This window comes from Trichomycterus rosablanca, chromosome 11 (genome assembly GCF_030014385.1).
Source record: "Trichomycterus rosablanca isolate fTriRos1 chromosome 11, fTriRos1.hap1, whole genome shotgun sequence".
Taxonomy (NCBI): Eukaryota; Metazoa; Chordata; class Actinopteri; order Siluriformes; family Trichomycteridae; genus Trichomycterus; species Trichomycterus rosablanca.
In genome coordinates this window covers 39,422,363-39,440,559 of record NC_085998.1, presented here as the reverse complement: position 1 = coordinate 39,440,559, position 18,197 = coordinate 39,422,363, and the positions used below count along the sequence as shown (strand labels likewise).

General features: G+C 37.7%; 3 protein-coding genes across 3 annotated transcripts; all 3 read left to right on the top strand.

Moving 5' to 3' along the window:
- The first annotated feature begins 354 nt into the window (after positions 1-354).
- Positions 355-4,463, top strand: LOC134322966 (extracellular calcium-sensing receptor-like). Its single transcript, XM_063004371.1, has 6 exons — positions 355-569; positions 693-984; positions 1,132-1,923; positions 2,006-2,233; positions 2,366-2,489; positions 3,919-4,463. Exons 1-6 carry the CDS (start codon positions 355-357, stop codon positions 4,461-4,463), a joined length of 2,196 nt encoding a protein of 731 aa, XP_062860441.1.
- Positions 4,464-8,086: 3,623 nt separating this feature from the next.
- On the top strand, positions 8,087-11,243 carry LOC134323419 (extracellular calcium-sensing receptor-like). The gene is made up of 6 exons (XM_063004946.1): positions 8,087-8,301; positions 8,435-8,726; positions 8,874-9,665; positions 9,748-9,975; positions 10,108-10,231; positions 10,348-11,243. Exons 1-6 carry the CDS (start codon positions 8,087-8,089, stop codon positions 11,241-11,243), a joined length of 2,547 nt encoding a protein of 848 aa, XP_062861016.1.
- Positions 11,244-14,830: 3,587 nt separating this feature from the next.
- Positions 14,831-18,197, top strand: LOC134323418 (extracellular calcium-sensing receptor-like). The gene is made up of 6 exons (XM_063004945.1): positions 14,831-15,045; positions 15,191-15,482; positions 15,674-16,468; positions 16,558-16,785; positions 16,883-17,006; positions 17,302-18,197. Exons 1-6 carry the CDS (start codon positions 14,831-14,833, stop codon positions 18,195-18,197), a joined length of 2,550 nt encoding a protein of 849 aa, XP_062861015.1.

Below are 18,197 nucleotides of genomic sequence, written 5' to 3'. Positions count from 1 at the left end.
TTTTCTTATAACAGCAAACAGGTGGGTTATAAAGACCCTGAAAAAATATGTGAAAATACAGAATACATTATAGATGTTTGTAAAAAGTCAACAAAATAAATTTGATGATAAAAACATTGTTAGAAAACATTACTGCACTTTATTGTGTTCTACTCAGTGAACAGTAAAACATGGTAAATATCAAAGTCTATTTTTGCAGATGTAAAAGTCACACCTCCACTGACAAAAGCCCTCGAGTGTGAATTTGCCATAGAGAATGAGCATATCTAAAGGTATAAATACCACAATACCACATCAGACAGGTCTTAGTACATGCTCTTGATAATAACCTACACTTTAGCGTGCTGTAGGTAGATGGAGTCTGTTTTCACTCTTTTGCATGTGGTAATAGCCATTATAAATGTTTCCAAAGCTAATGAAACTACTTGCAGCTTGCTGGGAGAACCTGTGTACCCACAGCTGTGGAAGGATGGGGATATCATAGTGGGAGCAATTTTTCCCTTCCATGGTGGCTGGAAGGTCACAGACATGACCTATACTATTGTACCACCTTCAGTAAACTGCACGAGGTAAGCAGCATGAGTGAAAAATATAGAATTAGGTATTTTACTGTTTTTAATGATTTCAAATGTTGTTTTTAGATTTTCTTCTACAATAATGCATTGTATATGTGTTTTTTTTTTTTTTACCAGTCTGGATTTCAAAGCTTTCCAGTATTCACAGTCCTTGATCTTTGCAATTGAGGAGATCAACAACAGCTCGTCTTTGCTGCCTGGAGTCTCACTGGGCTACGAGATCTATGACACCTGTAGTTCTACAGCACTGGGTGTTAAAGCAGCAATGGCATTGATTAATGGGAATAAGAAATCAGTTTTAGATGAGCCATGTACAAAGTCAGCAAAGGTTCAAGCCATAATAGGAGAAGAATTCTCATCAATATCCATGGCTGTAGCAAAGAGTATCGGACCCTTCAGTATGCCTTTAGTAAGAATTTTTGTAGGTTTTTATGACTATGACAACACAACTATGTTAATTACGTGTAAAAATGTGTTTCATGACTGTGGTTTAATGTGTAATATTGTAAAAATCATGTGTGAATATTAATTCTAATGTGTGTCAATCCAATTTTAGATCAGTCACTATTCTACCTGTGAGTGTCTCAGTGACAAGAGCAAATATCCCTCATTTCTGCGCACTATTCCCAGTGATTACCATCAGAGCAGAGCACTGGCAGAGATGGTCAAGCACTTTAACTGGACCTGGGTTGGAGCAATAAGAAGAGATGATGACTATGGTAACAATGGGATGGCTGCATTTACTAAAGTGGCTGAGCAGTTGGGAATATGTTTGGAATATTCTCTTCCATTTTTTAGAACCTACTCACAAGAAAAAGTGATGAGAATTGTTGAAACAATCAAAAGCTCCACTTCTCGAGTAATAGTGGGATTTCTTTCTCACTGGGACCTGCAGATTTTGATACACGTGTTTGCTGAACACAACATTACTGGTTACCAGTGGGTCGGAACTGAAGGCTGGGTCTCTGATTCACTACTGGCCACACTGGACCAATACAACGTGCTACAAGGAGCCATAGGCCTGGCTATTCCCAAAACAACAGTAACCGGTCTGCAGGACTTTATTTTAGATATAAAACCACTCAAATCTGTAGGCAGTGCCATTTTTACTATATTCTGGGAGATGTTGTTTGGGTGTACATACACAAAGCAGATCGATTCAAAAGAATTACCTTTGTGCACAGGAGAAGAGAAACTGTCTGAGATGAAAAACTCTTATACTGACATGACCCTGATGCCCATTTTCAGTAATGTGTATAAAGGAGTTTATGCCATTGCCCATACCCTGCATGACCTTCTTAATTGTCAACAAACCTGTGCCTCTAAGTACCAACCTGATCTTCTCACAGTAAGATGCTCAGACACTGTTCTAAACTTTAGTACTTCAGGTAACCAGCCATGATTAATGAATCTTTGTTTTATTTTCTTAGTTTCTGGAGCAACTCAAAAAGGTTCGATTCAAAACCAAAGATGGTGAAGAAGTTTATTTTGATAAAAACGGTGACCCCCCAGGAAAGTATGAAATAATAAACTGGCAAACAAGTAAAGAGCACCAACATGAATTTGTTACTGTTGGACTGTATGATTCGTCTTTTCCTATTCATGACCGTTTAACAGTAAACATGGCCTCTATTGTGTGGGCAAAATACAGCAATCAGGTAAGTTCAGAGGGTTTTTCTTCATATATATCATTCTTACAAAGTATAGCTACTTTTACATTTTATCTGTTGTTATGTTTAAATAATATTTACTTAAATAAATGGGTAAAAACCCTGTTATATTGGGTACAGGTACCAACATCTGTATGCAGTGAAAGTTGCCCACCAGGAACGAGAAAGGCTGTGAAAAAAGGAAAACCGATCTGCTGCTTTGACTGCATTCCATGTGCTGCAGGGGAAATCAGCAACATGACAGGTATATAATGTATTCATTCTATATATCTGATAGAATAGTACAGAATTATGTCTCATTGTCGTTCTGAGTATGTACAGTGGTGTTCAAAAAAATAGCAGTCCAACACCATTAACCTGATAAATCAATGTTTTAGCAAAAAATTACCTGAAAGTGTAGTAGAGTAATGAAAACAAAACAAACCCAACAATTAGGACATGCATGCCGCTCATTCTGAGTAATCGAAGCATTAATTGAAAGGGGGTTGTTCAAAATAATAGCAGTGAGGAGTTCAATTGGTAAAGTCATTAATTCTGCAGAAGAACGGGTGTCAATTTTGGCCCTTATTTAAGGTAGGAGGGGGCAAATGTTGCACAGGTTGGTCATAGCGCATTTCCTTCTGAAATACTGGGTAAAATGGGTCGTTCCAGACATTGTTCTGATGAACAGCATACTTTGATTAAAAAGTTGATTGTAGAGGGAAAAACATACAGAGAAGTGCAGCAGATTATCGGCTGCTCAGCTAAAATGATCTCAAATGCCTTGAAGTGACAACCAAAACCTGAAAGACGCAGAAGGAAGCGTGGAACTACTGTTCAAATAGATCGAAGAATAGCCAAAATGGCAAAGGTTCAGCCAGTGATCACCTTCAGAAAGATCAAGGAACATCTGAAGTTACCAGTAAGTACAGAAGATGATTAAGTGAAGCCAATTTACCAGCAAGAACTCCTTGCAAAGTCCCGTTGTTAAGAAAAAGACGTCCTGAATGGGGTAAAATTTGCCAAGGAACACATTGACTGGTCCAAAGAGAAATTTTGTGGACTTATGAAAGCAAAATTGTTCTTTTTGGGTCTAGTGGCCATAGACAGTATGTCAGACGACCCCTGAGCACTGAATTCAAGCCAAAGTTCACTGTGAAGACAGTAAAGCATGGTGGTACAAAATGATGATATTGGGATGTTTTTCATACATTAGTGTTACGCCTATTTATGGCATATGAGGGATCATGGATCAATTTAAATATATCAGAATACTTGAGGAAATCATGTCGAAGAAGAAATGTCCTTAAAATGGGTGTTTCAACATGACAATGACCCAAAACATCTTGGTTACAGACAAACAAGGTTAAGGTAATAGAGTGGCCAGCCCAATCCCCTGACTTCAATCCCAGAGAGAACTTGTGTTCTGAAATCTAAACCACGTTTTTTTGAGGCAAAACCCAAAAATGCAGAAGAACTGTGGAATGTCGTCTAATCATCCTGGACTGGAATACCTGTTCAGAGGTGCCAGAAGTTGGTCGACTCCATGCAACACAGATCTCGGAAACAATTAAATATTAGTTTCAGTAATTTAAAGTAAAGTGAAACCTCAAACATGTTTTCATGTTATAGATAAATTTTTATGCACTGCTATTTTTTTGAACAGCCTAATATTCATTTTTCTCAACTTTCTGTTCTGGGTAAAACAATAGTGGTGTTGATGGCGTTCAGAGCGACACTTCCGGGCAGTAACATCATGAAATGGTTTGGGCCTCCACAGCAGAGACTCAGTGTTCTTGCTTTTACTTTAATACAGGTCATTATTTGTGTTCTTTGGTTAATAATATCTCCTCCGTACCCGTTTAAAAATCTCAAGCATTACAAAGAAAAGATCATACTGGAATGTAATCTGGGTTCTGTTGTGGGTTTCTGGGCTGTTCTGGGTTATATCGGGATTTTGGCTCTTCTGTGTTTTGTTTTGGCTTTTTTAGCTAGAAAACTTCCTGATAATTTTAATGAAGCTAAATTTATCACCTTCAGCATGTTGATATTCTGTGCAGTTTGGATCACTTTTATTCCAGCGTATGTCAGTTCACCTGGTAAATTTACTGTAGCTGTGGAGATTTTTGCTATTCTGGCCTCCAGTTTTGGTTTGCTGTTCTGTATTTTTCTTCCTAAATGTTACATAATCATCCTGAAACCTGAGAAGAACACCAAAAAACAACTGATGGGAAAATGAGCTTTTAACTGAGCTGTCAGTGTAAATATTTATTTAATACACATTGAATTACAGAAAATTACTACAATGTAAATAAGATCTGAAATTATCAATAAATGTTACATTTAACTGAAATAACATCTTTTAAACATGTTTTGTAATGTGACTTGAAAGCTCACTTTCTCCATGTGTGATGTGGTGTTTTATAAATATTACAAAACTCTAAGATGTCTTAATATAACAATAAATAACTGAAATTACTTTTTAAATTCATGTTCACAAAACTGCAGCAGCCTTTATTGAAACATGATCACATAAAATCTTTATTTTAGGACACAGACGGCCCAAGAAAACAAATAATAATGATCAACCCGAGGAGAAATTAGAATCAACAATTATTTTATTTATTGAAAGAAAAATAGGGCGGCACGGTGGCTTAGTGGGTAGCACTGTCGCCTCACAGCAAGAAGGTCCTGGAATCGATCCCCAGGTGGGGCGGTCCGGGTCCTTTCTGTGCGGAGTTTGCATGTTCTCCCCGTGTCCGCGTGGGTTTCCTCCAGGTGTTCCGGTTTCCTCCCACAGTCCAAAAACATGCCACCAGGCTAACTGGAAACACTGAATTGTTTCCTATACTAACACTAATTATATCCTATAGATACCTAGCCGCTAGATGCACAAACCAGTGCATTGTAGTGCCGGTCCCAAGCCTGGATGAATAGGGAGGGTCGTGTCAGGAAGGGCATCCGGCGTAAAAACTGTGCCAAATCCCGCCGGCGACCCCTAACGGGAAGAAGCCGGAAATGCCGACCCTGTAACCCGAAAAACGGGACAAAGGCTGAGGAACAAGAAGAAGATTTATTAAAAGAAAAAAGTTATCCAACACATCTAGACCCTTCATGAAACAACAGTTATTGCCTCTTGGTTATGTGATAAACAGATGAACAAAGCAGCTCTGACATGCCTTAAAAATGACAACTTAAGTAATTACATCATTAATATGAGTTTAAAATAAAAGTGTATGGAGAAGTTTCAAAGTGAAGACCAGTGCCAACCCTTGTGTATAAATAGCGAACTTGTAAGCAATATGAGTAAGTTGTTCCCTGTTTTGTATTCACGTGTAATCCTCAATAAATCTATAACTTTTCTGCTACTTTCAGCATCAGTTCGATTTCTTTATTAAAAGTATTATTTGTAAGTGAGTTACGACCCGCCATTTTGATTGTTTGAACACTGAGATGGTATGATGACGGTCGCTCTGTGAGAAAAATAATATAGTTAAAAGAAAAGATATTTAGGTTTAGGTTTAAAGTTAGTGTGAAGGTGAGAAGTGTTGTCGGGAGGATCTGAGAGCTGCTCACCGTCCATTTTACTAATAAATTCTTTAAAACATAAAACCCGTTCATAAAGTCGTCATGAGTCAATCGGAGAGTCGACTCCCTTTACTGAATCGTTTGGCGACAAACAACTCACACGTATAAGCACAGAAAATAAACAGCAACAATCATGGAAACTATCCGACATTTAAAAAGCAATCCCACAAAGTTAAACTATATAACGTTTTACACCATACAAGTGTTACGATGAAATTTTTTATTGAATGAAGACCAAGGACCTCAAAATTAGCTACTAAAATATAATTGTTTATTTAGAAAAGAAGAAAGGAAGTCTCTGAGCTCTGCAGTGAGCGCTCGCCTGCAAGTTTCTCTCAGCCTGTGTATGCCACCAGATCAAGAGGAACTCTCTCGCCTCCGTGCTGAATTTCCTTTTTATAGCAGAGAGCCCCAACTTAAAATCTTTGTCTCTTTAGGTTACCAGTTAAAACTAGTTTACTCTAACCAAGGCTTAGCTTTGCATACACTTCCTATTTTGCATGCTTTGTTTAGATTGTTGTTTAACACCCAGGCCGATTGCTGACCTCAGAAAGGGGGGTCGTCACCTTACTTGAGCCTAAACAGCTTTCATCTCTTGTTTGTGCAGTTCCATCTTCTGCTTTCTTATGCTAATGTTTTCTGTGTACGTGCAGAATGTCATGTCCATCATGAGGCCTACTGGCATTAGGTGTGCCATTAAGAACACACAAAACAGGGTGAAATCTGTCCCAAAATCCTAACAGGTTTTAAAATTCTAACACAAGTAATGTTTTTATCTCACCCACAATAAAAGAAATGCATTATTATTGTACAAATAAGTACACTTTAAGGTTAAAAGTAAGTACCGCACAGACCAGTCACTGCCGTGCTCGTTATCTAAACTCGCAGCACCTGGACTCGGTTCATTGTGCCGAATCTCTAATTGCATGAAGACTGAACCGGTATAATGAAGCTCGTTCTGTGTAAAAAGTTCTTATTGTTAACATGAAATATATTGTCGGGGGATCCGAGTGCTGATGACGTTCCATTTAACTAATAAAATATATATAACATAAAAACAAACTCTCTTTACTGAATCGGTTCGTATGAAACAACTCTTTAATGCTGTGCTCTCCATAACGCTCACCGGCTTAATAATGTGGATAAACACACACCTCATTGTTCTCTGTTTATGGAACCTTTTCATTATTTAAAATGAAAATATTTATTGACTTTAATAAACCTGCTGCGAAAGACAAAAATTAATTAATAAAGGCCTTGTAAGCAATTTTAAAAACACTAAGATTATATTATAAAATCACAATTTACGCAAGTATAATGTAAACATTTTAATTATAAATGTATTTCTATGTTGTATATTAACTTATTAAGTATATATAAATTTAACATCTCTAAATGTATTCTAAAATAGATATACAATATGATACATGTATGTAAATAAACAAATTAATAAATCTGTATATACTATATAAATGTACAACTAAAATAAATAAATGAATTAATAATGAATAAAAAAGTGGTCTTTGTGTGTGTTGGGAGTTTCATTTAGTAGCTTTTTTCCATAACCTCATGCAGACAATGAGGCCTTCCAGTCAGCCAGTGTCACCATGGCTGGTTCTTCACAGTACCAGTTACTGGTTACTGGGTTTCTTCTCCTTTTTTTGCATTTCTTGCGAGTAATAATGCCAGCCTTCTCTCCCTGCATCTTTTCTTTGGTACCACTGTGTTGTGTTTGGCCTCTCTGGCATCTGGGTCACTGAAGTGCAGAATATGCCACAGTAAAACTATCAGAAATAAATTGCATTTTTAATAAGACTTACAGTTACTTAAGTTGTTAGTAAAATAGGTTTATTTATACTGTCTAGTTTTAAAGCCTCAAATGAAAATCTGTACGTTCAGACGCCACATAGATTTAGAATGCTTTCTTATAACAGCAAACAGGTGGGTTATAAAGACCCTGATAAAATATGTGAAAATACAGAATACATTATAGATGTTTGTAAAAAGTCAACAAAATAAATTTGATGATAAAAACATTGTTAGAAAACATTACTGCACTTTATTGTGTTCTACTCAGTGAACAGTAAAACATGGTAAATATCAAAGTCTATTTTTGCAGATGTAAAAGTCACACCTCCACTGACAAAAGCCCTCGAGTGTAAATTTGCCATAGAGAATGAGCATATCTAAAGGTATAAATACCACAATACCACATCAGACAGGTCTTAGTACATGCTCTTGATAATAACCTACACTTTAGCGTGCTGTAGGTAGATGGAGTCTGTCTTCACTCTTTTGCATGTGATAATAGCCATTATCAATTTTTCTAAAGCTAATGAGACTATTTGCAGCTTGCTGGGAGAACCTGTGTACCCACAGCTGTGGAAGGATGGGGATATCATAGTGGGAGCAATTTTTCCCTTCCATGGTGGCTGGGAGATCACAGACATGACCTATACTATTGTACCACCTTCAATAAACTGCATGAGGTAAGCAGCATAAGTAAAAGAAATAGCATTTAAAAATGTATCAGTTATATTATTGTTGTTAATTATTCAAATGTTGTTCTTAGATTTTCTTCTACAATAATGCATCTGTATATTTGTTTATTTTTTTTACCAGTCTGGATTTCAGAGCTTTCCAGTATTCACAGTCCTTGATCTTTGCAATTGAGGAGATCAACAACAGCTCGTCTTTGCTGCCTGGAGTCTCACTGGGTTACGAGATCTATGACACCTGTACTTCTACAGCACTGGGTGTTAAAGCAGCAATGGCATTGATTAACGGGAATAAGAAATCAGTTTTAGATGAGCCATGTACAAAGTCAGCCAGGGTTCAAGCCATAATTGGGGAAGCATACTCATCAGTATCCATGGCTATAGCAAAGAGTATCGGACCCTTCAGTATGCCTTTAGTAAGAATTTTTGTAGGTTTTTATGAACATGACAACACAACTATGTTATTTACGTGTAAAAATGTGTTTCATGACTGTGGTTTAATGTGTAATATTGTAAAAATCATGTGTGAATATTAATTGTAATGTGTGTCAATCCAATTTTAGATCAGTCACTATTCTACCTGTGAGTGTCTCAGTGACAAGAGCAAATATCCCTCATTTCTGCGCACTATTCCCAGTGATTACCATCAGAGCAGAGCACTGGCAGAGATGGTCAAGCACTTTAACTGGACCTGGGTTGGAGCAATAAGAAGAGATGATGACTATGGTAACAATGGGATGGCTGCATTTACTAAAGTGGCTGAGCAGTTGGGAATATGTTTGGAATATTCTCTTCCATTTTTTAGAACCTACTCACAAGAAAAAGTGATGAGAATTGTTGAAACAATCAAAAGCTCCACTTCTCGAGTAATAGTGGGATTTCTTTCTCACTGGGACCTGGAGATTTTGCTACATGTGTTTGCTGAACACAACATCACTGGTTACCAGTGGGTCGGAACTGAAGGCTGGATCTCTGATTCAGTGCTGGCCACACTGGACAAGCACAACATGCTACAAGGAGCCATAGGCCTGGCTATCCCCAAAACAACAGTAACCGGTCTGCAGGACTTTATTTTAGATATAAAACCACTCAAATCTGTAGGCAGTGCCATTTTTACTAAATTCTGGGAAGCTTTGTTTGGGTGTACATACACAAAGCAGATCGATTCAAAAGAATTACCTTTGTGCACAGGAGAAGAGAAACTGTCCGAGATCAAAAACTCTTATACTGACATGACCCTGATGCCCATTTTCAGTAATGTGTATAAAGGAGTTTATGCCATTGCCCATACCCTGCATGACCTTCTTAATTGCCAACAAACCTGTGCCTCTAAGTACCAACCTGATCTTCTCACAGTAAGATGCTCAGACACTGTTCTAAACTTTAGTACTTCAGGTAACCAGCCATGATTAATGAATCTTTGTTTTATTTTCTTAGTTTCTGGAGCAACTCAAAAAGGTTCGATTCAAAACCAAAGATGGTGAAGAAGTTTATTTTGATAAAAACGGTGACCCCCCAGGAAAGTATGAAATAATAAACTGGCAAACAAGTAAAGAGCACCAACATGAATTTGTTACTGTTGGACTGTATGATTCGTCTTTTCCTATTCATGACCGTTTAACAGTAAACATGGCCTCTATTGTGTGGGCAAAATACAGCAATCAGGTAAGTTCAGAGGGTTTTTCTTCATATATATCATTCTTACAAAGTATAGCTACTTTTACATTTTATCTGTTATTATGTTTAAATAATATTTAATTAAATAAATGGGTAAAAACCCTGTTATATTGGGTACAGGTACCAACATCTGTATGCAGTGAAAGTTGCCCACCAGGAACGAGAAAGGCTGTGAAAAAAGGAAAACCGATCTGTTGCTTTGACTGCATTCCATGTGCTGCAGGGGAAATCAGCAACATGACAGGTATATAATGTATTCATTCTATATATCTGATAGAATAGTACAGAATTATGTCTCATTGTTGTTCTGAGTATGTAACTGTTACTGTTAACTGTAACTTCTTTGTCCCTTCATAACAGATTCTGTTGAATGTGAGCAGTGCCAGCAAGATTACTGGTCAAATCCAAACAAAGATAAATGTGTAAAGAAGGAAATTGAATTTTTATCTTATGAGGAAACGATGGGAATTTTGTTAACTGCTGTTTCTATAACTGGTGCATGTATGACACTGATAATAGCAACGATTTTCCTTAGATATAGAAATACACCGATAGTCAAGGCCAACAACTCTGAGCTGAGCTTCCTGCTGCTCTTCTCTCTGACTCTGTGTTTCCTCTGTTCACTTACTTTCATCGGTCGACCCTCGGAGTGGTCCTGCATGCTGCGCCACACAGCGTTCGGGATCACCTTCGTCCTCTGCATCTCCTGTGTTCTGGGTAAAACAATAGTGGTGTTGATGGCGTTCAGAGCGACACTTCCGGGCAGTAACATCATGAAATGGTTTGGGCCTCCACAGCAGAGACTCAGTGTTCTTGCTTTTACTTTAATACAGGTTATTATTTGTGTTCTTTGGTTAATAATATCTCCTCCTTTTCCCTTCAAAAATTTAAAACACTTTAAAGAAAAGATTATTTTAGAATGCCACCTTGGCTCAAGCGTGGGTTTCTGGGCTGTTCTGGGTTATATTGGACTTTTGGCTCTTCTGTGTTTTGTTTTGGCTTTTTTAGCTAGAAAACTTCCTGATAATTTTAATGAAGCTAAATTTATCACCTTCAGCATGTTGATATTCTGTGCAGTTTGGATCACTTTTATTCCAGCGTATGTCAGTTCACCTGGTAAATTTACTGTAGCTGTGGAGATTTTTGCTATTCTGGCCTCAAGTTTTGGTTTGCTGTTCTGTATTTTTCTTCCTAAATGTTACATAATCATCCTGAAACCTGAGAAGAACACCAAAAAACAACTGATGGGAAAATGAGCACATTATTGAGCTGTCAGTGTAAATATTTGTTTAATATACATTAAATTACAGAAAATGTATATAATGTGCATAAAAGATCTGAAACTATCAATAAAGTTTACACTTTACTTGTATAACATATTTTATGATTTTTTGTAACATTAACTGAAAGCTCATTTTCTTCATATTTTAACCAATTTATAAATCGATTTAATTTGTAATAAAATGTGGAGAATTTTATTAAGACATAAAATAGTTTTTATGGGGAATTTGCAAGGTAAATACCAGTGCTAACCACGAGGAACTAAAACGTTGTGTCACATTTTGTGTAAAACACTTTTATTCTCAAGTCTGTAGAAATAATTTTATTGCCTAATGAGTAAAAAGTAAACCGGTAATGGGGTATTTGACATCCACCACTTCACCAGGAAACAAGAACTGTGGTGCTATGTTCTGTAGTTCAGTCAGAGTTAAAAAGCCCAGTCACCACCTTGCTTGTAAGCTAAACTGGCAGCACCTGGACTCGGCACTATATTACACTAGAGTCTTTGATTGAAGACTGAGCTGGTATGGTGAGAAAACTCTGTGGGAAAAAATTTTTAAAAATAAAAAAAGACTAATAAAAGACATTAAGATAGTTTAAAGTTCTGTCAGATTTGTACTTTATATAAGGGTCACTGTAGTCTGGCCTATAAAGCAAACAACCATCTCTTAGACAAACCATGTACCCCATCAAGTCTTAAACAGGAAGCTTTTATTTAGAAAGGGAATCAGTGTACACCAGTTACCACAAGGATTTGGTTTCATGATAAACAACTCCATAACGGTCGCCTGCTCAGTAGTGTAGCGCAATAATGATCCTGTTTATGAACCTTTTTATGTTTTAAAATGAAAATATTTGTTTACTTCATTCAATTTGCTGTGAAATACAAAAGTGAATAAATAAGGATCATGTAAGCATCACACTTGAAGAAAAGATCCATTCCAGCTGTATAGATAGCTGCCCTAAATCATCCATTATCTCGGGGAACATGTTCATTTTGGGGCATTTAATTACCACAAAGCTGATTTTATTTAAAGGGTAAACTATATTCTGACCTTTTAAAACAAACAAGCATTTAATTCGGCACCAGAGGGCACATACTTTATACTTGACTTGCCAAGAAGCACTAGTTGAAAAATTCCATCGTCCGTTGCTATGTCCCCCAGATACCGTGACGTCTGCGAATCTCAGGCCGTGAATGGCCAGTGGTCGGTTAGTGGATAGACTTTCTATTGGCCGCCGTCCGTTGAGAGGCCCTGGATACCGTGGCATCATCATCAGTTCTTGGTAGAAGACCTGGTTATGATTGGTCAGTTCTTGGTAGAAGACCTGGTTATGATTGGTCAGTTCTTGGTAGAAGACCTGGTTATGATTGGTCAGTTCTTGGCAGAAGACCTTGTTATTATTGGTCAGTTTTTGGTCGGATCTACATAAAGAAACCACATGCAGGTGGAACAGTAGATGGCCAAGGGTAACTCACCTGCAGAGCCTTACATATTTCACCGTAACATGAGATTCAGGGATGAACAGTAAATACATTTTACCACAAGAGGGCATGGTAACGTAAGGTATTTCTTGGGTACAAGACTAAGGTTTGCATGGTGGAAGTTCTAGTGCTTTGGAATTACTAAATAGTTCTGCAAGTTCAAGGTACCTTTAGGTATAAAGAAGAAGTATTTATATTGGAGCTTTTTAGCATGGGTGACTGTATAGGGTAGCGATATGCATTAATTTTAATCTCTGGTATGCTGATGACATATTATGGTCACGTCATCAGAAGAACTACAGGTTGGTGAAGAAGTACAACATTCTGATAAATGCAGCAAAACAAGTTTTATAAAACGGATAGTTCCGGTCCTAAAATCTGATTGGCTGAGCCGCGTTCGAAGCCGTTGTAAAATCCCCGATAAACGCACACCTAGGACCACCTCACATCATTCCATATTAATACGCCACTGAATACAAAAGTTAATGTTATTTTCGCCCTCATGTTGCCTAGCAACACTGTTAATCGAACTATTTTGCGTCGCGGAAGAACGCTTTATTGTAAGTTTATACACAATAAATACATTTATGAATTAAACATTGTTGTATTTATTATATTTTTTGTTGACCGCCGTTTTATAAAAGCAATAAGCCACTCGAGACCGTGCGTTACTGTTATGATTTTAGCACGGGGAAAGAAGTTTTAGGCGCTCCGCTTCGCGTCGTTCCAAAAACGTCATCCCCGTGCTAAAATCACAGTAATGCACGGCCTCTCGTGGCTTATTGCTTTAATAATGAACACTGAAGAAGTGCTGTAGATTGTGGTAAAAAGTAGAAGACTGGAATAAGTGAACTCCTTATATTTAAGCTGTAGACTATCAATACAGACGGCAATGGGTGGTGGTCAGTGATGGCATAGTTACCTTTAAAAAGTAACTTAGTTACTTTATTGATTACTTGATTTTAAAAGTAACTAAGTTAGATTACAAGTTACTTTATTAGTTACATTCAGCAGCTGCCGTAATGCAACTGGAGCTGCGTAGGCGATTGAAGCGGAATAAGAAACAAGAAAGACGCGGAAAACGGCGTCCTCTGTTCACAGGTGTAAGAAAGATAAATAAAATAAAATTTTTAAAGACAAATAAATAACAAAAAGACGAGAAATATCAAAAATTTTGGCGAGTGGGGTTTGTAATGAGTCTGTAACTATGGTGATATTACGTCATCACGTCCCCACGTGTAGTACGTAGCGGTGTTGTTTGCATACTGCACACTTCTGTACTGAAAGTATGTACTTCTTTACCGGCCGAGTAGTGCATACTTCCTCCAATCTAGTGCATACTCTGTAAGTATGCGATTTCGGACGCAGCTCGTGACTTAATTGTCGCATTGGCCAGACGTCACTCCCCGAGTTGCAAAAATAGTAACGCACAGTAACTTGGATAAGTAACTTTAATCTGATTACTGGATTGGAAATAGTAACTCGTTAGATTACTTGTTACTGAAAAATGTGGTCAGATTAGAGTAACGCGTTACTAAGTAATGCGTTACTGACATCAGTGGTGGTGGTGATGGTCAAACTGACAAGGGTATGGAAAAACAAGTCAATTGGCACCATTACCAAGCAACTGATGAAAGCCTTGGTCTGGCTAGTAGCCTCACATGGATGTGAAGCCTGAACATTGAAGACTCATTCAGGCTTTTGAGAACAAGTGCATCAGAAAACTGCTGAAAGTCTCATTAAGGAAGATATAGACCACCAATGTGTATTATATGGCCAAATATTTAAAATATTTTTTGGTTTGTTTTATTAATAGCAAAACTGCACAAAACAGTAACAAACACACTAAATCCAGTGGTTAATTTAGGCCAAAAAGCTGTTAAGGCCAACCTATTTAACATTATTCCCTCTCACATTTGGGTCACACCTCTTTTGTTCCACCAGTGTAATATCACCACAGAGAATTTGCCAATCCATTTCTATAAATACCCAAAATACTTTCTAATCTGTCAGATAAGACCTCTGAGCTAGAACGTACTAGATCTACTGTTACTTATTCTATAGCTGGATAGGTAGATGGAGTCTATCTTTACTCTGTTACATGTAATAATGGCCATTATCAGTTTTTCCAGAGGTAATGGGACTACTTGTATACTGCAAGGAGAGCCAACATATCCACAGCTGCAGAAGAATGGCGATATTATAGTGGGTGGAATGTTTCCATTTCATAGTTATTGGGATAGCATAGACTTGTCGTATGTATTCAAGCCAGCACCGATAAAGTGCACGAGGTAAGCAGCATTCGCAGGTGAGCATATGTAGTGGTAAAATGTAATGTGCTGGATGAATTTTACAGCTTGATTGATAGATATTTTATCATTATATATTTTATCATCCTTAAATAATCTATTTTATTTGTGTTTTGTGTTTAATCAGTCTTGATTTTAGAGCTTTCCAGTATTCACAGTCCCTGATTTATGCAGTAGAGGAGATCAACAACAATTCCTCCTTACTGCCTGGAGTCTCACTGGGCTACAAGATCTATGACACCTGTAGCTCAACAACAATAGGGGTTCGAGTGGCCATGACGCTTATTAATGAAAATGAAAACTCAAACCTCGAAGAGCTTTGTGCAAAACCAGCCCAGGTACAGGCCATAATAGGAGAAACTTATTCTTCAGTGTCCATGGCTATTGCGAAGAGTATCGGACCCTTCAGCATTCCCTTAGTAAGATCTTATGCAATTTCATGTGTTTGATTTGAACAGTAATTTAAACGATGTTATATATGTTTTTGTAAAATAGAAATGGCAAAATTATGTGGCAAATCAATTGTTTTTGCTATGAGATGTACATGGTATTATAGTGTATAATATATCCGACCATAACACATAAGACACTTGTGTAAATCTCATTTTAGATCAGTCACTATTCCACATGTGAGTGTCTCAGTGACAAAAGCAAATATCCCTCATTTCTCCGCACTGTGCCCAGCGATTACTACCAAAGCAGAGCGCTAGCAGAGATGGTCAAGTTTTTTGGTTGGACCTGGGTTGGAGCAATAAGAAGTGATGATGACTATGGTAAGAACGGCATGGCTACGTTTACTGAAGCAGCAGAGCAGTTGGGCATCTGCTTAGAATACTCCCTTCCGTTTTTTAGAACGTACTCACATGAAAAAGTGCTGAGAATTATTGAACAGATTAAAAGCTCCACGTCCCGGGTGATAGTGGGATTTCTTGACAGCTGGGACATGGAAACCCTGCTGCCTCTGTTTCTCGAGCACAACGTCACTGGATACCAGTGGGTAGGAACTGAGGCTTGGATTTCTGAATCAGAACTGGCCACAATGGATAAACACCACATACTTGGAGGAGCCATAGGGCTATCTATACCACACACAAAAGTGACCGGGCTGAAAGAGTTCATTCTAGATGTACATTCACTGAAATCTGCAGCGGGTTCCATTTTTACTGAGTTCTGGGAAACTCTGTTCAATTGTAAATATTCAATGCAGAATGATTCGGAGGACTTCAGATCAGTCTGTACCGGCAAAGAGAGACTATCTGATGTGGAAAACACCTTTACGGACATGACCCTGATGCCAATCTTTAGTAATGTGTATAAAGGGGTGTATGCCATTGCCCATACCTTACATAAAGTTCTTGGTTGCGAGGAAACCTGTCCTACAAAGAACCAGCCTGATCCTTTTACAGTAAGTTAACAGTGCTCAGTGCTGCTAATTCACACTTTAAATACTATATACACTTTCATACTTTCTATAATACTTTTCTATTTCACTAGTTTCTGGAGCACCTCAGAAAAGTGCATTTTAAAACCAGGGACGGTGAGGAAGTATATTTTGATAAGAACGGCGACCCTGTTGCAAAGTACGAAATAATAAACTGGCATTTAAATAAGGACCAGAAACATGAATTTGTCACAGTTGGAATTTATGACTCCTCTAAACCTGGTGACGATCGATTGGTGGTAAACACACAATCTATTATGTGGGCTCTAAATACTAATCAGGTGAGCATCGGGGGGGAATCGTAGGTCGGCTTTAAAAAAAAACATTAAAATATAATCTTTAAAGTATTAAATGTAGGAAAAACATTTCTTATTGCAGGTTCCAGTATCTGTGTGCAGTGAGAGCTGCCCTCCTGGCATGAGAAAAGCTGTACAGAAAGGAAAACCGATCTGCTGCTTTGACTGTATACCATGTGCTGAGGGAGAGATCAGTAATATAACAGGTATTATATTCAAACTATCCAAAACTTAAATAGAAAGCTAACCAAGAATAAGCTGTTTAGACATGTCATTTTTAAGTATGTAGACACCTCTCATTGTCTTAAGTCAAGGCCGTAATAACAATATATTCTGTGATTGTAACATACTAATATTTAGATATGCACAAAATGTCCTTTTCAATAAACTAATGTTAAGATTATTCAAACAATGTTTCATTCATGGGCACAGCCTTGCAATAAGTATATGTATAGCATTTGATTTTAACCTCATGTTCTATTTTCTTATCACTCTTGGCAGATTCTATTGAATGTGAACAATGCTTTCAAGACTTCTGGTCAAATTCACAGAGGAATGAATGCATAAGGAAGGAAATTGAGTATTTGTCCTATAAGGAAACTATGGGAATTTTGCTAACAACGGTTTCCATTATTGGTGCGTTCATGACAATGGTAATAGCAGTTATATTTTTTAGACATAAAAATACCCCCATTGTGAGGGCCAACAACTCTGAGCTGAGCTTCCTGCTGCTCTTCTCTCTGACTCTGTGTTTCCTCTGTTCACTTACTTTCATCGGTCAGCCCTCGGAGTGGTCCTGCATGCTGCGCCACACAGCGTTCGGGATCACCTTCGTCCTCTGCATCTCCTGTGTTCTGGGGAAAACGGTAGTCGTTTTGATGGCGTTTAGGGCGTCACTTCCGGGCAGTAACATCATGAAATGGTTTGGGCCTCCACAGCAGAGACTCAGTGTTCTTGCTTTTACTTTAATACAGGTTATTATTTGTGTGTGTTGGTTAATAATATCTCCTCCTTTTCCCTTCAAAAATTTAAAATACTTTAAAGAAAAAATTATTTTAGAATGCCACCTTGGCTCAAGCGTGGGTTTCTGGGCTGTTCTGGGTTATATCGGGATTTTGGCTCTTCTGTGTTTTGTTTCGGCTTTTTTAGCTAGAAAACTTCCTGATAATTTTAATGAAGCTAAATTTATCACCTTCAGCATGTTGATATTCTGTGCAGTTTGGATCACTTTTATTCCAGCGTATGTCAGTTCACCTGGTAAATTTACTGTAGCTGTGGAGATTTTTGCTATTCTGGCCTCAAGTTTTGGTTTGTTGTTCTGTATTTTCCTTCCTAAATGTTACATAATCATCCTGAAACCTGAGAAGAACACCAAAAAACAGATGATGGGAAAATGA